This window comes from Excalfactoria chinensis, chromosome 11 (genome assembly GCF_039878825.1).
Source record: "Excalfactoria chinensis isolate bCotChi1 chromosome 11, bCotChi1.hap2, whole genome shotgun sequence".
NCBI lineage: Eukaryota > Metazoa > Chordata > Aves > Galliformes > Phasianidae > Excalfactoria > Excalfactoria chinensis.
In genome coordinates, this window is record NC_092835.1 from 18,141,623 (window position 1) to 18,162,742 (window position 21,120).

A 21,120-nucleotide genomic window follows, 5' to 3' on the forward strand; every position below is an offset into this window, starting at 1 on the left:
GTATGTTATCCTCGTTCAAGTTTTGTGTCTTTCTTTGAACCTTCAGATGCTCAATTTCTTCATGTTAGCACTGAATGTATATGGGTTCAGTAAGGTATCTAAGCACGTGAGTAACTTTAAGCTTCTGAGTAGGTTTCCTTATTTTTATGAAGACTGTCATATGCCTGAAGTCAAGACACGTGCTTGGATGCCTTACAGGAGTATCTTTTTGTGGCTGAAACACAAACCACCTCAGGAGAACTACTTGCAAGGAGGGGCAGCCTGAGCTGTGAGGGGCCTGTCCCCACCTTACACCGCACCACTTCTCTGCAGTACACAGACTGCATGCACTGTGAGCAGCCGCTCCTGAGTGGCTCCTGGGATTTTCTTGAGGTTTTTTGCTCTACTGTCAACATGAGCTTGGATCTTGATGGAGAGAGGGTAACCTCCAGGAAAGTGTTGAGAACCACTCCTGAAGAAGCAAGCTGGCGTTCCTTGGCTTTTTACATTGTTAAGTTTACTTGAAGATGATGTGCTGAGACTGCGTGTGTTTGGTGCTGGTTTTGTTTTTTTTCCCACTATGCTGTACATTTGTAAAGTTTTACAGAAAACAATCATTAAATATGTTTCCTTTTTCTCATTTAGTCTCATGCTATCATTTTCTCACAATTTCCCCCTTGCCCTTTACTCATCTCCCCTTTCCCACCCAAGGGGGCTGGTAAGTGACAACAACTGTCTGAAATTTAACAGGTTCACTTGTGAGATGATGCACTGGCCAACCCACTGACGGACTGTGATCGTCTTTGTTAAAACTGATGTTCCGCTTATTAGGAGCAAACTCCTGTAAAGCCTTACAGGAGGTTTTTTGCTCTACTGCCATAAGGAAGGCATGCTCAGCGCAGGCACCTGCTCACCCCTTGCCTTTCCTGAAGGCCAAGGATTTTCATAGCATGCCTTTACTGGAAAATGTCTGAAGATAATGTAACTGTGCCATCATCTTCCTTCAGGCTTTGGCCATGGTTGTATTTTCTAGGTTAGCAGCAGTCCTCTCACCACCAGATGGCACCTAAATCCTAACTGCTATTGCAAATTTAGCTTTTCAACAAAAGCACAGTAACTTTTCCTTGAAATGTGCACACCTATAAGGTCTGTTCCATTCTGTTCACTACAAATTGTCACAGATTTAGAGAAATGTGAAAAAAGACATTCAGCTAAACTTGGCTTAACAGTCACCTCAACTTCTTATATTGTTGTTGATTCCAGCACAAAGACAATGTCAGCTCGTGAAGGTGAGGCCACCTCTATTATCCTGCAATTTAGCAGTGTTCAATAAGCACTTTCATGCTAGGAAGATGTGAGCAATGAATGCCACACCAGCAGAACTGGCCCAGAGTTGGACATTTCTTTAAATTATTATTCATTATTATGATTACTGTAGTTATTGTGGTGTCACAGAGGAAGCATCACCCTCCAGTGATCCTTACCTCCTTGAATTTTGTTCTCTACTTTTCTCTAGAAGGAAAGTAACAAATAAAAGGAGAATGGTTGTGAAGAAATAGAATGCTTCAGGAGTGGCTGCTCTTCCACTGCACTTTGGCACATAACTACCACTGTAGAGTAGAAGAGAAGCTACTGAATAAAGAATTCCCTTGATCTGCTTTTAATACTCAATTTATCTACCACTGACTGGCTGGCTACTTTCATTTCATTTCATTTTTTGTCAAGAGAAAAAAGACATTAAAATGGCAGTCATCAATAGATGTTTCACCACAGATTGCCTTAAGAGGTAAAATCATATTTGCTGTGCCCAGACATTATTTCTGCATTTGTTTTTGCATAAATTATTACAATGTCTATGAATATTTGATCCTTAAAATCTTGGTTTGTCATTGAAGTCTACCCTGTATGACATGTATTGGTGAGATGATAGGTTACAGGTAGAATGGTTATTTAATTCAAATGACAGAAATGTGTTACAATATGGATTGAAACTAAGTAACAAAACCATGTTACATAAGAAACATTTCTAGAAAGATGAAATGAAAAGGAAAGGACATGACAGAGTAGAATTTGACCTTAAAACACAAGTGCCCTCACTTTTACTGGCAGTGCAGCTGGAAAGCTGCCCCAAGGAGATGAGCACCTTTGGAAGGAGGAACATGAGGGACTCCTCACCTGCCCTGATGGTCATGTGTTAGAGTCACATCAGTTCTGACTGAAACACTCGCGTTTAAGGCAATGGCTTTTTATAATAAGTGCTAGGTTCGTTTTAACAAGCAGTTCCATTGCTGAACTTTGCATCTTGAGAACAACTGTAACGCAGTCTGCCAGGCATGATGGTCTGTTCTACTGAAAGCCATCAATCTAATCCCCTCTCGCTGTCCATGTCATCATGGGGTTCATGAGAACACTCTTCATGTTCGTTCAGCAGCTGTACTTCTCCATCAATACTGTTCCCTGTTAGAAGGTGAGTTAAAGGCAGGTGAAACTCTGTGATGATCTCTAATTCTGGAAATAGAAGTGTAGAGCCCAGTTTTTAAAAACCATTTAGATTAAACTCAGCAATGACTCCCGTGTAAAAAAAGGAGAACATTTTAATTTTTAATTGATTAGAATTCCTATGTATATAAAAAGAAGAGGTGATTGTTAAGTAACATTGTGGACTTAAAAATGTTGTTGGCTTTTTTCTTTTTCTTTTTTTTTTCTTTTCTTTTTACAAGAGCTAGGCACATCCTTAACATTACTGTATATGTGCCACCCATTTTTCTCTCTGATTAATTGTATTGCTGTAATCTTACCAGAGCAAGCGATGGTGATCTTACTGTCCCCTTCCCATGGGCTGGGGTCATCTGGCTGATTGCAGACTGGTGACAACGGTAGGTCATCAGTAGGTTGGGTAATAACCTCCTGAATCAAGACTTCACAGGGCTTAGCTGGTTTGTCTTTTTCTGAATGAGAAGGCTCTGTAAAGAATTCTTTAACAAAGGGTCTAAAGCACTCATTTTCTTGCTCTTTATGGATCTTATGCACATTTGAAAAAATGGATGTTGCAGCTTCTCCTACCGAGTCCTCAAATGTGCTTTTATTGCTTTCCACCAACGCAGAATCAACATCATTTGTCATTACAGAAATTATTTCAATCTTTGGGTGATATTCTTGCTGCAAAGGTAGAAAATGTAATTGAAAATGCTAGACGTAACAACAAAAATAGGTAAATATCTCTTTGATCCATATAGTTATTACTAGAATAGATGTGTTTTTCTGCTAAAATGTACAGGAGATCTGCTTCATAGCCATAGTTCTGCTTTTTTGCAAACTGATCTTGGGTTACCTATGTCAGACATTAGCCATGAGCTGACCATAAACTACTAATCATTCATAAAAGAAAAGATCATATTGCAGCAATTCAGCAAGAGCAAGAGCAATTCAGCCTCTAGAACTTTTTTCTTTTCCAATTCATTGTACCAAAGTGAACATGAGCATTATATTAAAAAACACAGAGGACCCTAATTGAGTAGACCAGATCAGAGTAGTGTGGCCCTTTGATTTACACTACTGGTTTAATTTACATTGATTGGTACTGAGCCAACCTGAACACAAATTTCTTTTTATTTCAGTCTGAATAAAAACAAAAACCCAAAAGCTCATACTTCAAGAGCAAGTCACTGACAAGGGCAAGATTCATGGGCTCAGATCTATTATTTTACCTTAATCACAACAAGAATTTAACTTCAACACTTCCAGTGCTCAGGAAATGACCTTAATTAAGAGGCTATGGGAATTCAAGGCTGGATTTCTGCTGAAGAATTTATTCTGAAGTGGAGGATTTGAGCAGTAGAGCAGCAGGACCAAGAACAAGAGGTCTACATTTCACCACTGTGAGCAATGCTTGCAATACTTACTTACTCAATATATGATCTTTGCTAGGACTTACCAGACACTGCCCAAACAGAGGGATCTGATATCTTACTGCATTTAAGAACCAAACACTCTGGGAAGTATGAGAGTTGCCAACACAAGCTTTCTTAATCTTCTTTGTTCCCTGCTCTATTCCTTATCTTCTGTTTAACTGAAGGCTTTATTGGCCAAGACATTTTGCAACATCAGTACAGCATGTAACCAGAAGAGCAAATGAAACCCATGCCTTACACAAAATTTTGCAAGTCCCTCCAAGCTATTGCAGAACTGCATACTCTATCAGTCTATTTCCAGCATGGAAGGTATGAGCCACCACCAGCACAACAATTAAAGCTGTGCTTTTAAATCTTTGTTGTTTTATTTTTCTTTTTTTTTCTCTTCTGTTTCTGTCTATAGTCTTGCTTAACAGTTTAGTCTGAGCATGGCACAGTGCTAATGAGAACATGGGCCAAGGGGGCTGGCACTGAATTGTGTCTCTCTAGTTTAAAGTGAAGCAAAAGAGTTTTGATCTCTGTGTTTTAAGTTGAAAGGATTGCTTTTATTCAGCAGTAGGTTATCTGGACAACCTATTCAGCTCATTAACACTAGTAAAGTATACTTTATGAATAATCTTCATTAAAATTATAAAATTATAATATATATATATCAATTATATATATATTTATATTATATAAATATAATTAAAATTATATATTATTATATAATATAATATATTGTATATATTATATTATATATTATAAGAAACAAATCTTATTTAACGGTCACATTACTTGATTTTAGTTTTTCATTCTCCAATTCTTACAATGTAAAAATTAAAAAAAAAAAAAAAGTCTAATTAAAAGAAAATTTACAAGAGGATAAAGTAGATCTGCCTGAACATCCCATTTAGTTTATAAATACACAATTGATTGCATCTCCCAAAACAGCATTTCACAACTTAGATTACCTTTCTTTCATCAAACGTTAGCAAGGCAAACTTCATCAGCGGCATTATTAAGGATCTTACCTTTTGAATAAAGATTTCCTCTTCTGGAGGAAATTCCTTTACATCTATGTCTTCTAAATCAGGTAGTTCCTGAAGACAATCACAAAGTCAGTGGAAAAAGTTAGTTCAAATGAATAAATTATGACATCTTAATCTCCCTGGGAATATTTTTAATACAATGCTGTTCCAGATAAAGGGGCTGCAACAGTCCAGAAAAACTGGACTGTCGTGCTCTCCAAGATGACAGTTTTCTCTGTTAAACATGTGGGAAACAGGCAATTCATCTGTTTCCAGAAATAGTAAATGGGAAAGTGATAAACTTAATGCCAAGTGGGATGCTCTTTTCTACTATGGAAAATATAAAAAAAATAAAAATAAAAAAAATAAAAAAAGAGGAAGAACAATTGATAGACGAGATTTTAAAAGGAAATGTGGTTTACGTCTTTATCTGGCTGTCTCTTACCTATTAATAGACTTAATCTTAACTGTAATTAATCTTTCTGGTAACAGCCAAAACAAGATCTTCTGGCTTTTTGAAACAGTTTATCAGTAAGTTCTGTTAACCTAAGTACACATAATAAAACAGTGTTTTACTGTGACTGGCATGAAATTAAGGAAGTGGAACTGCAAACTTGCTGAGAATTTTTTTCCCTCAGACAGGATCAGTTCTTTCAGGTTTCCATTAGAAAACATTTTCTAAAGCACATGCCAGTTGCTAACAATAAAAGCAAAAATACAGGGTGTAACACAAAATGTCTGGTAGAATGTAATACCTATTTAGCAATTTCTCCCTGCAGGCTAATGCTGGTAAAAGCACCTCATTTAGTAAGATGTTTTAGAGTTGACTTGTTTCGTATAGCTAATCACTGAGTCTTGTAATGTGAAGACTGTTACAGAAATAAAACAAATAAAACTTGGCTAGTGTAGCATGTCCTGAATTCACACAATTTTAGAATGAAATAATAAAAAATGTATGCATTAAGATTTGGAGACAACTGTCATTGAGTTTGGTGTCAGAAGGGAAACAGCTGTTAGTTCAAGCACTGCCAAAGATTATGCATGAAAACCAGTTTGTGCACGTTTGGCTTGTTTCTACTTGTCAGAGAGACGTCAGATCCACTGCATTATAAATCCTCCCCCACTACTTCTCACTTGTAATACTACTGAGACTGTCTATGGACTCCAGTATATGAATTCTTCAGAAATTCTCATTTACAGCATCTTCACAGCCACCCCCTGCTATGTCAGTACTAAATGTCTCTGGAAAATCTGCAATTGCGTAAGTATTGAAGGCTGCTGCCAGAAGCTCCTGACATTATTAAATATTGGTTGTAGAACAGCATAGCATGGAACACTGAAATGTGTGTTAGTATGAGATTTGTTGGTTTTTTTTTCCCCCTTCTGTAGAATTGTAATATTCCTGCTTCTTACGTGATGAAAGTACTCCATGCAGGCATGCTGAAGTATTTCTTTTATACTACGTATGACACAATGGTGTCATACAGCACCAAGAAAAGAGCTTGTATATCAGCCCTGTGGGTTCTGCTTATGAAAATGCTATTGTATATACTTGGAATTGCTGCCAGCTTTCTCCACTATCCTTGTTAAGTCTATTATCAAAAACACCTGAATAAGAAGATGCAGCAGTAAGCACTTACTGAAACAATGAGCTGAGCCTTACAGTAATAGGATGTTTGTTTTTTTTCTTGGGGCATTAAGAGCACAGAAGAGATGTAACTGACTTTTCTAAAGCATAAAGAATTTAGTTACCAATGTTGCACAAGTGTGCAAAGTACTCTGGAAAATCCTAAGCTCAACAGTTTGCAGTTACATCACAATCTGACACTGTCAGTTTAGCAGTAGAGATGTAACTAGAATATATTGAATAATACTCCTTTGCACTCAAACTGTATTTTTCAGTGGTCACACTCATGTCTTCATGGCTAAGTGTGATGAAATGTTTAAATGTTTCCACCATCAGATAAAAATCATAGAAAACAGAAGAATGCATTAAAAATGCTAATCCCTTATTACTTACCTGAAACATGCACATACGGCTTTTCTTGGAAATATGCTTGTAAATTTTATTTTGAGAATTATAATGCCTAATATTGCCAGCTAATGTTAACTGGGTGGCTATGTGTTTCTTATGTTTTTCCTATGATTGTTTCTTTCTCTTTTCAAATGAATACTTCATTGGAGTTTTCCTTAGAAGGACACATTCACTCCCTGGATTCTTTCTATTGTGATTTCTATTTTTCACAGGAAAACCCTTGCTAACTCACTCCACAGAGAAATCCCAGACCTAGAAGGTCAACTTTGGGCCAAAGGACAAAATAAATTTTGGCAACAGTGGTAAATTCTTGCCACTTCATTTTTATTTATTTATTTATTCTCCTACTTTTCCTAATAGTGGACCTTTCTTGGAAATCTGGCCATATACTTTATTTAGCCAGGATGTTAAAGGAATTAATTTGGGAGTAGACATTAACCAAACCAAAATCTGAATCTAATACCTGAATCTAATACATACACAAAGTTGAAGTTTCTCTGGTGTCTCGTGTTTGATTTCAGCATACTCAGCCAGTTCAGAAACCATAGCCCCTTCAGAAGCTGTTTTCTCTCTTGGAAGATCTAAGAAATAAAAATAGCTAGTTGCAGAGAACTAACTGAATAAAAGACTTTGTATGTTGCAAAAGTGAGCACTGTAGAAGCAAACAGCTGAATCCAGTGCTTTGTCATAACTTTGGACTCCTTTACATTTCATAAACATTCATACTTTTCAATAATGTATTATAGATATTCATGTAAAAAAAAAAAAAAAGTATTCTGTTTGTGAAAGCACAGAGCTGCCCAAGTGATGCCCAGCTTTTGCTGGAATAAATACCACACAGCCTGTGGGAGCAAGGGAAGCCTGTAAGCTCTCCTATGCTGTCATTAAACCTAGCACATATGAGAAGTAGAATTCCACTTTTATTTATCAGAAGCTGCAGACTGGGCACTCAAAATAGTTTTCTTTGTCATATTAAAATAATATTTTATCTAGAATTACTTGCTTTCCAGCTCATTGCTACAGAAATCTAATAGAATGTGCTTAGCTGTGAATCAGCTGTTTGGAATCACAGTAAAGGGGAGCTACACTGAGTCTGTTTGGCTTATGATCTGTACTTCTCCAGTTTGGTTTGATTCTTCACTGTGTACATTACCGCCCATCTTCCTGTTGAAGTCTGAGCATCTGTTAGAATTTGACTCATGTGCACATTCTTGAATTCTTACATGAATCCTTCCAGATGGGACGTCAGTGCAATCTCCCCTGTCTGTTAAGTGTTATCACATCATCATGAGCATCACAATTTTCATTTCCAAATTTCTCTGTCTTGAGTTTCTTGCTGTTCAGATAAATTTGATGTCTCTGATGTACTGCAATTTTCATCACTATTACCTGAATTTGCTAATGCTCCAATAGAAGAAATGAGTTCACTAGAACTGCTGAGCTAATCTGTTGTTACTTATTTTAAATATCTAAACTCATACAGTCTTAATGGCATAGCCCAAAATCCACATAAAAGCTCCTGGTTTGCTTAAGCAGCTATTCACAAATCAGCAGTCTTCCTAGCACTGTATCACTGTTGTGGGTTTTTCCATCTCAGTTGCCTGCAGCTACAGTTCTCCAGCAAGATCTCAGCTAGAGAGTGCAATACACTAAATAATTGTGTATTTAAATTTGAGAGGACTCACTAGATTTAAAATATATGCTTGCACATTTTGATGATCAGTATCAACTGCTTATCATCTATTTCATGCAATCTACCAGCTTATTGCAAAACTTTTACTTGTTAGTAAGCTGTGTTTAAAGCAGCAGCTTTAATTAAAGCAGCAGCACAGGGATACCTGGATATGGACTTGTAGTTAATAGGTTGTGCTGGAGCCCCCAGGTGCCTCAATCCGGCTCCAATCTGCAACATGGGGAAATACAGCTTTTGGGCTGCTGCCTGCCTCCACCCATGGCTACTTACTGCAACTACTATTGCCCTGACTAGCACCTGCTTTCTCTGGTGTAGAGCACAACAGCTGGAAAAGCTGTGACAAACATCTAAAATATTAGCCACAAACCTTCTATGGCATCTGCTGCACCTTCGTTTCCATGGTTTGCACCAGCATCTCTTTCTTCTAGATACTTCTGTGCTTTCTTTTCCTCTGCTTTTTGTCTGATTGCTGCTAAAGCATCAATGCTATCTTGGATTTTTTTTCTCTCTCTAGTTTCCCATTTTTCCCTTTCTGCCTTCTCAGCTTCAAGCCCTCCAACAGCCCAGGCTTCTGCACAGGCTCTACAGAAAAGAAAAGAGCTTACTGTAATGCAGCCAAAAAGCTCATCGCTCTGACAGAAGATAAATTTAAAATAGCTTCTTAACAGCACAAAGTATCCTCAACAGAGAAAAGGAAGATAGCAACAGCGATCTCTTATGGAGCAGGGCTTCACCTGTATATTTTCTCACAAGCTGAACTGCAACAAAAGAATGTTATCTAAGCACGAATGATTACAACACCAGAGATCCATCAGGAGTGGTGATCATGGCTCTGCTTTCCCAGACACCTGCTCAGTTTCTGTTGAAATTAGAATTTGATTGTGCAGTCTGCAGACATTTTGTAAAATGATTCTGTTCAATAATTATCTTTCTATTTTAAGGTATGTAGACCTCTCTAGTATAATTCTATTGTATCTACTGTAATGAAAGTTATCTGCCCTCAATTAATTAGACCAGTCTTCCTTTCCTTCCATGAACATATGTATTAAAAAAACAGACATAAGATCATTTGAGCCTCACTGCTGTGCAAAGAATGCCTCTGTTTCTTACCTATCCTTTGGGAACACTGGCCTGTCATCCAGATACGTTAGCTGTTTTAGTCGAACAGTAAGTGTTTTTCTGTAATTAGCGATTTTCTTAATCACTTGATTTCCCATTAAATTCAGCACATGCTAGAGAAACAGGAAAATAATTTTTGAAGTTGAGCTGCGAACAAAATAACAATCTAACAAACAAAAACCATACAACTTGGATACGCACTGTCTCTAACCTTTCAAAAACAAACTGTGAATAAAACAATCACTGTAAGTAATCTATAAAAGGGTTAATAATGTTTAATAACAATTATTTTAGATCAAGACCATTACGTGCCAGACTACCTGACAAAACAACTTCATACAATTCACTCATATACTTATATCCATAACCTCAGCTGTATTTGGCTTACCAAGTTAGGCATTGTCTCCAGAATATTTACAATATTTGGATCACTTAAGTTGTTGTAGGAAAGATCAAGAACAGAAATGCTTGGGCATTCTTGCAAGTGTTGTATGTCTTCCACTGTTTCCAACCTATTGTGAGAAATCTGTAGAGTGTTCAGGACTTTTAGACAAGCTGTCAGACAGAAAGAACACAATGAAAGGAAAGGTAAGAGTCACTTCTTCACAGATTTTCTGGAGCAAGTGGAATTTAAAGCATCACTATAGTGAAATGTGGGTAGCTTTTTTCTGAGTTTGTTGTTCTGCTTATATGTATTTTTTGGCTATGCCTCCAAAGGTGCTTTCTTCACCTCAAGAAAAATAGTTATTTGTTTAAACGCTGGTTGGTTGTTGTTAATTCACGTTTAATGTAGCCAGTTAAACAAAAACTTCTGTTTTAGATTACTCTTAATATACATAAAAGAAAATACGTCACTTAACAGATGTAAAAGATTTGGCATCACATCTGCAACTGCCAAAGCACACTGTAACTGTAAAGTAAATGGTAATACACAGATTGACAGCCTGTCTGCAAAACAGAGAAGTACTGAGATGGTATTAAGAAGTGAGGATATACTAAACTGTTCTGGGTCTTTGTATTTAAGTAGTAATTATATGTTTTCTGTTTCCTCATATAATCAAACTGCAGAACTGTTAAACTAAAATACATAGGTTTGGCTCCTTGATAGTAGCCTTGTGGACTTTGGTATTGGATATTATACAACATTCTAATATAAATAGTAATTAAAAATGATACTACTGGCAATGACTGTGACAATATCACTATGGACTTCTTGTAACTCAAACACTTTTCACCATCAGTCCTTACAGAGATTTTCAATGATCTTGACATAGTTGTTATTTAGATTGAGGGAATCCAGTTTTTGTAACGAGTCCAGGTTTTCAATTCTGTTAATTAAATTGAGCTGCAAGTAGAGGCAGCGCAACTCTGTGAGAGCCTCCAAGTTCTCAATTTTTGTTAAGCCATTGCATTCCAGCCATAAACACTTCAGTCCAGTGTACTCTTCAAGATTCTCCAGGCGGTCAAATCCTGCAGAAAAAAAAAAAAAGATGTTTCAAACTGAAATTGCACTGGCTAAAATTAAGGCATTCAAAGTGTATGTTTCATTAAGCCTGTCAGAATACCTGCATTAAAACTGATGGTGAGACTTCTAGCAATTCAATTGGACCATTAAAGGAGAAAATGTACCTATACGGTACCTATTCTGGGCTATATCTTGTGGAGCCCTTTAGATTCCCAAATACTGAGAAGGTAGTAAACATAAAGTCAAATGTTGAAGGTAGGTTTAACACATATTTATTTAAAACAATTCTTACACCATTCCGAATAACAGTACGAATAACTGCTCAGAGATCAGAAAAGGGTGATCTGTTCTAGCAACTTTTTTCTTTCAGTAGTATTTGAGAATATGCAGCATGTGTTTACTGCTGTTTTGTCACTACAGAAGTCCCAAAATTTGGTAAACAACTCTGTTATACAAACACATTTAAAAATAAAATATATATACATTTTCCTCTGAATGCAATTTAGATCAGTATTTTAAGACATCATTTCTCAGAGGCTACTGTTTTCTAGAAAAGTGTCTCTTGATTCCTATCGATCTTTTGAAGGAATCTACAGAATGAACCAGGCCTCTAATCAGTTCACTTTTCTACCTTCATTCTGTTTCACAATTACATTATTATATCAAATTAAATTATGCTTCTCATTTAAAATAATGTTTAAATACCTACCTTACTTCAGTGAGCAGTAAACTAGATTCCCTGCCAGAATACTATTTAGAGTGATACATCTATACAGAATTGTACACAGCTTACCTTTATAGTGCAAGTAAAGCGTATCATTTAAGGATGGAGTCAAGTATAATTTGTGTTGCTTACAAATGTCTTGCAGAATCTTTTTTGTCATTCTAAAAGAATAGGAAGCAGAAGCAAAATAAAAAAGTACTTCAGCGCACAATCTGCTAGATTTCAATGCAAAATAATTAATAGTTCTTTTATGCAAGAGAAATAGCTACGGCTTACAAGACTATACTCAGTGTGAAAAAGCTCTGGATTTTTTTAGATTTGCTTTCCATTCCTTCCTGTCTGAAGTGTGTTACCAGGCCCTTCCTAAGTAGGTACGTATTAGAGAGTTCACCTTCTTTAAAAAGAGCAGTGTGATTTTCCCCTCTCCCTGTTTTCCTGCATTGTGAGCCTAGGTATGTTACTATACACAATGTGTATGCAGTGTATTATGCTGTTTTTCACTGAGCTACTTAGAGTAGCATTTAATCAAATCGTCAGCATCCTTAGGCAATTTACAGAACCATAAAATGTTTAAGAATACTAATTATCATGTGCAGTTGTTGCACTCTGACATCATTCTTCATAAGAATTTTGACGCATGCTGGCCTGATTAGCCTGGGATATGAAGTTACCTATCCAACCTAGTTCCTGGTAACTTGGAGGGCCTCTGTCCCTTCACATACCTCTGCCAAAAGCTGCCATGACAACTGTAATATTTAAATTGAGATGAATTAATACAATGCATCCTTTGAATTCATACCGAGAATTGGTCAAATCTGCTCCCATAAGAGTTTGCACAAATTTGTCCAAATCCATTAGATAGACATCGTACATTTATACAGATAGTTTGCTAAATAAAAAAGAAGTAGAGATGCTGGAAATACCAACAATTTCTAAGTTACTGATTAATCTCAAGTTCATCTTCAAAATCATTTTCCAGAGCTAAGGTTAATATGTAGAGAAACATGAAACTCCTACTGATTTCAATGATGCTAAAATTTAAATAAAAACCATCAATAAACAATATTTTACCTTACACGGCCCCCTTTTTCTTCTGTTTTTGGACTGAATGAGCTGGTTACTGACTTGTGATCACCAACCAATTTTTGTTCATCCCGTTGATATGCTTTGGATGTACAGTTGATGGCTTTGTCTTCAGTTTTAACACCTTCGTTGTAAGAAAACAAGTTGCAGTTCAATATGGGTGGAGGAACACTGTGTCACATTTCCACTTAGTTCAGAGAAATACTGTAAAGCACTTGGATATGAATTTCAAGAAAAGTTGTGTTCTAACCAACATTTTAATTAAAAAATTAAATTAAGCTTATCCTTCTATAGAAGACAAAATACAAAAATAACTAGTAACAAAATAAACTGGTGAAATATTGCATTTGCTTACATAGGAAAGTCAGGCAGAACACTTAAGTCTTAAGTATTATTACAATGTACAGTGAGAATACAGTACTGGCACCAATGTGTTATGATCTTGGACATCCACTGTATATTACATGTAATTAGCAACCACTAGAGTTTAACAAGACTACTTTAACTTTTAAAGATAATGGTGGATCAGTCAACACAGAAACTGTCATGCTCGTCCACAAATTTACCTTTTTGCACTTTTTGGAGGGTGTCTCCAGTGCTATAGTCATTCAAACTGTCTTTACGCTGACTCTGGCCAATTGCATTTTCAATAGTTTTCTCTTCAGACTCTTGTTCAGAACCTTCTAGTTTTGCTTCTGGTCCTGACACTCAAGAAAGAGACAGTGCAAACAAGATGATTGTACCAAATCATTTAAACATGATTGTAATTCAAACAGTTAAGAGGTAAGACTGCATGTATGACTTTAATACATAAAATATACTTCCAGAAAAAGAAAATTAAAGAACAGGGGGGAGGGACTGGCAAGCCTCAGTTACAGCAAGATGCTTGGTGACTTCAGTGGGGGAAAGAATAAATTCAACAGACTTTTTTTCTCAGCTGCATGGACTCAACTCAGTAACTGTTCCCCAGTGCGCCCCAGTAGGACAGCTGGCAGAGCTCACCCCTGCTGACAGGACAGCCTTCACTCTGTGCATGGGCAGCTTCATTTCCAGCGTTGCTCACAGTCTCTCCCAACACCTCTGGCGCAATGACCGCTCCTTTATGGCCTCTGTCCAATTCTCTGCTGTGTGACTGCATTCTAAGATACGAGATTTAGACAAGCCATGTCAGGTCGCTGTGTGGCTTACAGCCCTACTGCCAGACACTAACATCCAAAAGCTTTAGCAGGACCTGTCAGAGGCAAAGGAGACTGGAACGAGGGGATTACGGAGCGTGGGGCTGCTCAGTGGGGAGCACCCTGCCGATGTGACCCAGACCCCACTCAGTACAGAACGGCACATGAGAAGGCCACGGGGGCTGAGCGAGGTGCTGTTCTCAGTGCCGGCCTTCAGCCCCTGGGACAGCCCTCACACAGAATTCTCCATTCCCTTTACCTGCCACGGAAGCTTGGCTTGGGCCGGTAGCAGGGACACAGGCCGGATGCCCGAGGTCAGCAGCCCGGCCCGGTCCGGCCGCGGTCCTTCCCGGACAGAAGCAACGGCTTCTGTCTACCGAGATGGAAGGGACGCGGAGCCGAGCAAACTCCCGACAACCGCCCCAACGGCCGCCACCTCCATGGCAACGCCGTGCGAGCCCAGAAGGCCCCGCGGCCGCCGGCGGCGCTCTGATGACGGCAGCGCAGGGCGTCGGGGTACGCGATCGCTGTGCGGCAGCGCGGTAGGGCCAGGGCCGGGCAGGGGCAGACCGCGAGGGTCGGGGCTGGGGCAGCCCGCCAGGGACGCGGCACTGCGCTACGTGGAGAGAAGGGGCGAGTGGCGGGCTGGGACTATAAAACATGGCACTTCTATTATTTCTTTCATTTCATTGAATGTCTCAGGTTGGAGATCATCCAGTGCCTGCGCCCAGCCGTGGGCTGGGTACAACCCCCCATGTAAGGCTGCCCGGGTCCCCATACATGGCCTTGGGCACCACCCTGAATGGGGCACCTGCAGCTTCGCTGGGCAGCAGTGCTAGGGCATCCCTGCTCTCAAAGTGAAGAATTTCCTCCTCACATGTAATCTAAATCTGCCATCTTTTAGTTTAAAGCCATTCCCCCATATCCTTTCGCTGTCTGCTCATATAGAAAGTTATATGCTTATAAGCTCCCCTGAGGTGCTAGAGTGCTGCAGTGAAGTCTCACTAAAGCTTTCTCCTCTCCAGGCTGAACAAGCCCGGTTCCCTCAATTTATCTTCACAGGAGAGATGCTCCAGCCTACTGGTCATCTTCATGACCTCCTCTGGATCTGCTCCAGCTGCTCCATATCCCTCCTGTACTGGGGTTCCCAGGCATGGGTGTAGCAGTCCAGATGGGGCTTCATGAGGGCAGAGTAAAAGGGGACAGGCCCATCCCTTGCCCTGCCGTTACCCCTCTGTTGATGCAGCCCAGGATACCATTGGCTTTCCAGACTGCAATCACACGCTGCTGGCTTGTGTCCTGCTGTTCTACTGGGATCCGTGTGTCCTTCTTAGCAGTGCTGTTCTCAATGAGTTCTTCTCCCAGTCTGTGGACATACGTGGCATTGTCATGACCCAAGTGCAACAAATTGCCTTTGCTGAATTTCATTAGATTCTTGTGTGGCCCCTTTCTGAACCTGCCCAGGCTCTCTGGACAGCATTGCTTTGTTCTGTGGTGTCAGCTGTACCACTCTTCTTGGTGTCACTGGCAAACTTGCTGATGATGCACTTGATAGAATCAAACTGATCTTACTCTATATCTGTATTTTTATATTTGTTGCTTCTGTTCTTCATGGAAGCTTTGCCATATTTTCACACGTAGAGAATTTAATGTGTTTTTTCTAATTATCAAGGATTTGTGGTTTTGTGTGTGTGTGTTTTTTTCTTCTAGAAAGTACTGCTGACTGATTCCCAAAGGTGCCCCGCTTCTATTAGTTTTAGCGTTGCATCATCATTGATGGGAATTCTGTGACAGTTGTTTTCCAATTGCCTCTCCCTGGTGTAGCACAATTGGAATTGCTGAATCTCAGAGGCTTGAAAAGGTTGAAGAGAAGATTATAATTGCCTGTGTCTTTTTCCTTTAAGACTTCTGATCACCATGGCTGCTGTGGATCGCTTCAACCTGCTGTACAGAGAGATCAGTCGTTCCTGCAGTGTTTATGTTGAGGCCCTGGCTATAGTTGGAGTTTGGTACACAGTCAGAAAATGTCTGACTCTTGTGTTTGACACTTACAGCATGCTCAGGCTTCATGTTATTCCAAAGCTGGTTGGTGAGATTGATATTGTCAAGCGGTATGGAAGATGGGCAGTGGTCACTGGTAAGAGAATGAAGCAGTGTATTTGCTTATGTTCATACAGTTTGCTAGATGAACTCTATGTCAGAAACTAGGGTCTGTATTAAGTAGGGCCAGAGCTGCAAGGTGAAAACAAGTTAATTTACCTGAGTAGTGATGCATGTTCAGCATCTTAGTAAATTCATTTCCACAGGAGACAGATAAACTCTGTGTGTTGACTGGGAAATAATCCCAAACCAACTTTTCTCAGAAATTGCAGGGTATATCCCAAGCATGTATTAAGATGCATGAGGATCTGTAAGCAACCATGGAGCTGGCAGGCAAGCCTGGTCGACAGAGGTGCAACCAATGTACTGGTTCTGGTATGAGAGTTTCACATGCTCCCTTGCTCAATTTTTCAGAAGGTTTAAGTCCTACACTTGACATTCTCTGCTTTTATTAAGCTTTTTGCTGTTGTCATAGTATGAAACCTGTCTTGATGTGGGATTGTAGAAGGTTGCTGCTGACACGATTATCTTTGGTGTGGTTTTGAGACCAGCATAATCAGTGTCATGTCATCTTCAGAGGAAGGAATAAAGCTACAATTAAAAGTGCTGTTGTAATAGAAGACTGCTCTGGTTTTGACTTTCGCCCTGATACTTTTTTGTCTATTACAGGTAGCACAGATGGAATTGGGAAGGCATATGCTGAAGAACTGGCCAAACGTGGTGTCAATATCATCTTAATCAGCCGAAGCAAAGAGAAGCTAAAGGCTGTATCTAGAAGCATATCTGAAACCTATAAAGTGGAAACAGATTTCATAGTAGCTGACTTCAGCAAGGGGCGTGAGGCTTACCAAGCCATTAAGGAGGGCCTGAAAGATAGAGAAATAGGGATTTTGGTGAATAATGTAGGACTGTTTTATACCTACCCAGACTATTTTACTAACCTGTCTGAGGATATGCTGTGGGACATGATCAACATAAATATTGCTTCTGCTAACATGATGGTGCATATTGTGTTGCCGGGCATGGTAGAGAAGAAGAAAGGTGCAATTGTGAATGTCTCATCTGCTTCCTGTTGTCAGCCAACACCAATGCTAACAATCTATGGAGCCTCTAAAGTAAGTTGGGCTGTGATGGTTTAATAGTATGCACTGAAGAGTAAAAGCATCATAGGCTGGGAGTTTCTTTTTTTTTAAAAAAAAAAAAGGATATCAGAACTCTTGAGAAAGTCTTCTAGATTTTGGGTGTGGGTTTTTTTTGTTGTTGTTGTTTTTGTTTTTGTTTTTTTTGTTTTTGTTTTTCCTCGCATATCATGTGTTATGCTGCAGAGTTTCCTTTACCAGTAATTGGCTTTGGACCTAAGTCTGCTATGTGGATTATGTGTGAACTTCAGCATAATCATACTTCTAGGGGAAATGTCACATACCTTGGAGGAATGATGTATGAGCCAGTAGTGGCAATTCTATTCAATGTGGTGATGCTGGATATATCAATGTGCATGAGGATGCAGACTTTGGCAGGATAATTTGCCACTTAATCCACAGAAGGAGGTGAAATAGTGGAAGGATCTCTTCCAGATCCAGCTGTCTCAACACAGCGGTTATTGCTTTGGGCAGATGGTTGCTGCCCTCTGCTGGAACCTAACCCTCAAACAGCCTCATTCCAAATAGCTTTTGCTAGGAATGTAGATGGTTTTGCTCCAGGCAGAAGGAAGTACTTGCTATGTATGACTCTTTGCAGATTTTTTTCAGCATGGAAACTGGCTTAAGATTCCTATCTCTCTCTGTTGCAAAGCATCTGTGCCTTGGTTATGCTAACTGTATATAAACCTGAGCTATATCAATGAAAAGAACAAAAACCAGAAGACTGCTAAAATTTCTTACTTTAGCTAGCATCGTTAACCTAGATCAGAGATCAGCAATTTAGAGCATGGTCTATGAACAGTTACTTAAGCACTGAAAAGGGCAAAAGCTACTCTAGTTTCCTAGGGTTCCTTGTGCATGAACAGCCTAGGGTGTTCATAGTGGTTGATTTGCTTGCTTTTGTTTTTGGTTGTTTTCCTAAAGTAGGTGTAAGAGCATTTGTAGATGATGTTTTCCAACAGTGGGTTGGGAACAGTGCTTTTGGAAGGCCATTTGGGAGCAGAAACCCCTTCACTCACAAGCAGTCTAAATTGTTCTCTCTGAGAAACAGCCATGCAGCACAGCTGTAGATTCAGCTTGGCATCAGTGTTGTTCTTATGAGACAAGCTAATTTCTCACTCTGATTCCCAGATATCAGACTAGTGCTTTTTCATGTTTAAGTATACTACAGCTTTTCTGTAGTTTTAATAAACCACTGCGCTGGGACTTCATTGTAAAAACAAAACAAAAAAACTAAATATCTTTTTCTGCTTTTGTTTTTCTAGGCCTACTTGGACTATTTCAGTAGAGCATTGTATTACGAATATGCTTCAAAAGGAATTTTTGTTCAGAGTTTAACCCCATTTGTGATTGCTACAAAAATGGTATCGTGCAGTAGCGTTACATCAAAGAGATCTTTCTTTTTTCCTTCTGCTGAAGAGTACGCAAGTCATGCTATTTCTACCCTTGGGTTATCCAAAAGGACTCCTGGTTACTGGAAGCATTCAATAGAGGTAAAGGAATTCATCAAACTACTTAATGTTTGTCAGGAAAAAAAAAAAAAAAAAAAAAAAAAAAAAAGAAAAAAAAAAAAGCTGTTTAATTCCTTAGGAGCCTGAATAAAACTATGTCAGTGTTCTGGAAAAGTACAGCATATGCCACAGGACCTAAAGGCATTGTGCAGTGTTATCTCACTCATTCCAGTTAAAAGAACACACACTCAGCCATGATTGTTTTTAGAATTAGAATATAATTAGGAATTGGATCCACTACAAACAAAAGTAGCTTCTTGCTCAGTCTTAATTTATGGGGGTGTATTTCTACAAATACAAGCAAGGAAGATTGAATAATGCAGGAAAAAGTGCAAAGTTACATGGATGCAGGTTCTCTGTATGGCTTTGAATTCTGGGGAAGATGCTGGGTTCTGATGCCCTTATGGCATTACCTAGTTGATTGAGCCAGAAGGCATTGAAGTGTGGATTACTTCAAAGTAAAGACAAGAAACAGGAAGGATTCTGGCAAGATTTGTGAACTAAAGAAAGTAGGCGGTATTGCTGTTGAACAAAGCACTTCATTATTTATTTGCAGCACCTAGCCATTGTGCAAACTCCACTCACATAAGTGTGTGAACACACCCCTTCCAAAATGGCTAAATAACCTTACATTGTGTTCAAAAAGGTACTGTATTTTAGTGGTAGTTTGAGAAACTGATTATTTAATTGGAATATATCTTAATCTGCTTCTTCCTTTTTTTCTTTCTGTCTCCCCTTGTCACCCTGTGCTGCTCCACAGTTCACACTGGGTGAGCGTCTGCCTGAATGGATCTGGGCATGGTTTGCACAGTATTTCTGCAGAATTGTACGCAAGGAAGCTTTAACGTGCAAAGCGGAATAGGAATATCCAGATGTCCAGTATAAATGAGTACTGGAATCTGATCAGACTGCTACAGAATGGTCAAGTGAATCCTGGATTTACTGTAATTTATCCATAATTTGCTTAACAGTGTAACTAGTGTTACTTGTAACAATAACCTAGACAGAAGTCTGAGTCCCACATCTTTGTGCTAAGTAGCTCCTCTGCATTCATCCAGGACAAAGAGTTGACCTTGCGTTGGTTATTTCAGTTCACTTTGTCTCTAAGGTAATCAAACAGGAGCAGATATAACTTCAATTCTGATAGTAAATGACTGTCTTTTCCATAGTGCTATGTCATCTTGATTTGTAATGTTAACAGAATTTGAGAATTCTCCAGCTCTGGTGATAATGGGCCCAAAACAAATCATGTTGTTTTAAAAAGACAGTCCTAGTCAATTAATATGCAGTTTATGAGTCTTTTGGTATTTCCATGGCAGGTACTTGTATGTTTTAAGTAAGTGCAAATATTGTTGGTTTTGAATGGAATACTTACCATACATCTTAATTTTGATGAAGTCATACTAATTTGGAGGTTGTTTAAATGACAGAAAAGGTCTTACAGAACTGCAGAGGAATTTGAAGATAACATTTTTTTTCTTTCTTATTCTAAGTGTGAGTGCTCTTGACCATGCTTTAAATATCCCTTTAGCAATCTGAAGTGTGACTGCAGAATTGAAACAGTTTGTAAAAATACACTATGTAAAGAAAACTAACAAAGAAAGTAGTGTTCTAAGAACAAAGGTTAGTTTCATATGACAATTAAAAAAAAAAGTTACTGAAGTCTCAATGCTGTATGTTTTTATTTATATTAAAAATACGTGCATACTAGATGTCATCTGGTATCACACTGCTTGTATCTCTTGTAGAGTCTGACTTTAACAGCTGTCCTTTCTTTGAACATATTTGCTGCCTGGAACAAGATATATCTTAAGATTCAGAACATTCTTTCTGTATTTTATATCATCATTAGAACTGCTTCTATAACATTACACTGAAATATCAAAATGATGAAAATAACTGTGCAGTGTTTTATACACAGCGGGATGTCTTTAGGACAGAGCTCCTGTTCCGCCTTTAAACAGATTCATTTCCTCTTAATAATTCTTTCAGAAAACAGTTTCTGGCTACCTTCACAGCCCAGATGTGAAGAAATTAAATAACTGGGCAAATATCTCAAGATCTGGCTGGCAATGTCCCCACAGCAAAACTGAAGCCCCAAAATTGTTTGGGTTGTTCTGGAAGTAATGCCTTCTATATTTTTCAATGGAAACTACAACAGATACAAAGAACACAA

General features: G+C 38.7%; 2 protein-coding genes across 5 annotated transcripts; one reads left to right on the forward strand and one right to left on the reverse strand.

Annotated features, from left to right (window-relative positions):
* Window positions 1-1,755: 1,755 nt before the first annotated feature.
* Window positions 1,756-14,591, reverse strand: DNAAF1 (dynein axonemal assembly factor 1). Of its 2 annotated transcripts, none has more exons than XM_072346163.1 (13): window positions 14,454-14,591; window positions 14,022-14,158; window positions 13,586-13,720; window positions 13,008-13,143; window positions 12,006-12,097; window positions 10,996-11,217; window positions 10,136-10,302; window positions 9,739-9,860; window positions 8,996-9,210; window positions 7,416-7,516; window positions 4,904-4,972; window positions 2,778-3,138; window positions 1,756-2,436 (listed from the first exon to the last, which is right to left on the reverse strand). In XM_072346163.1, exons 2-13 carry the CDS (start codon window positions 14,155-14,157, stop codon window positions 2,339-2,341), a joined length of 1,854 nt encoding a protein of 617 aa, XP_072202264.1. In that variant the 5' UTR covers window position 14,158; window positions 14,454-14,591; the 3' UTR covers window positions 1,756-2,338. The 2 variants fall into 2 exon arrangements, with proteins under 2 accessions (XP_072202264.1, XP_072202262.1); XM_072346161.1 differs by having other exon boundaries at window positions 1,914-2,436; window positions 13,586-13,726.
* HSDL1 (hydroxysteroid dehydrogenase like 1) lies at window positions 14,576-20,613 on the forward strand. Of its 3 annotated transcripts, none has more exons than XM_072346164.1 (5): window positions 14,576-14,736; window positions 16,099-16,331; window positions 16,964-17,409; window positions 18,699-18,926; window positions 19,705-20,613. In XM_072346164.1, exons 1-5 carry the CDS (start codon window positions 14,576-14,578, stop codon window positions 19,804-19,806), a joined length of 1,170 nt encoding a protein of 389 aa, XP_072202265.1. In that variant the 3' UTR covers window positions 19,807-20,613. The 3 variants fall into 3 exon arrangements, with proteins under 3 accessions (XP_072202265.1, XP_072202266.1, XP_072202267.1); XM_072346165.1 differs by having other exon boundaries at window positions 14,675-14,710; XM_072346166.1 differs by lacking the exon at window positions 14,576-14,736 and adding an exon at window positions 14,931-14,950.
* The last annotated feature ends 507 nt before the right edge of the window (window positions 20,614-21,120 follow it).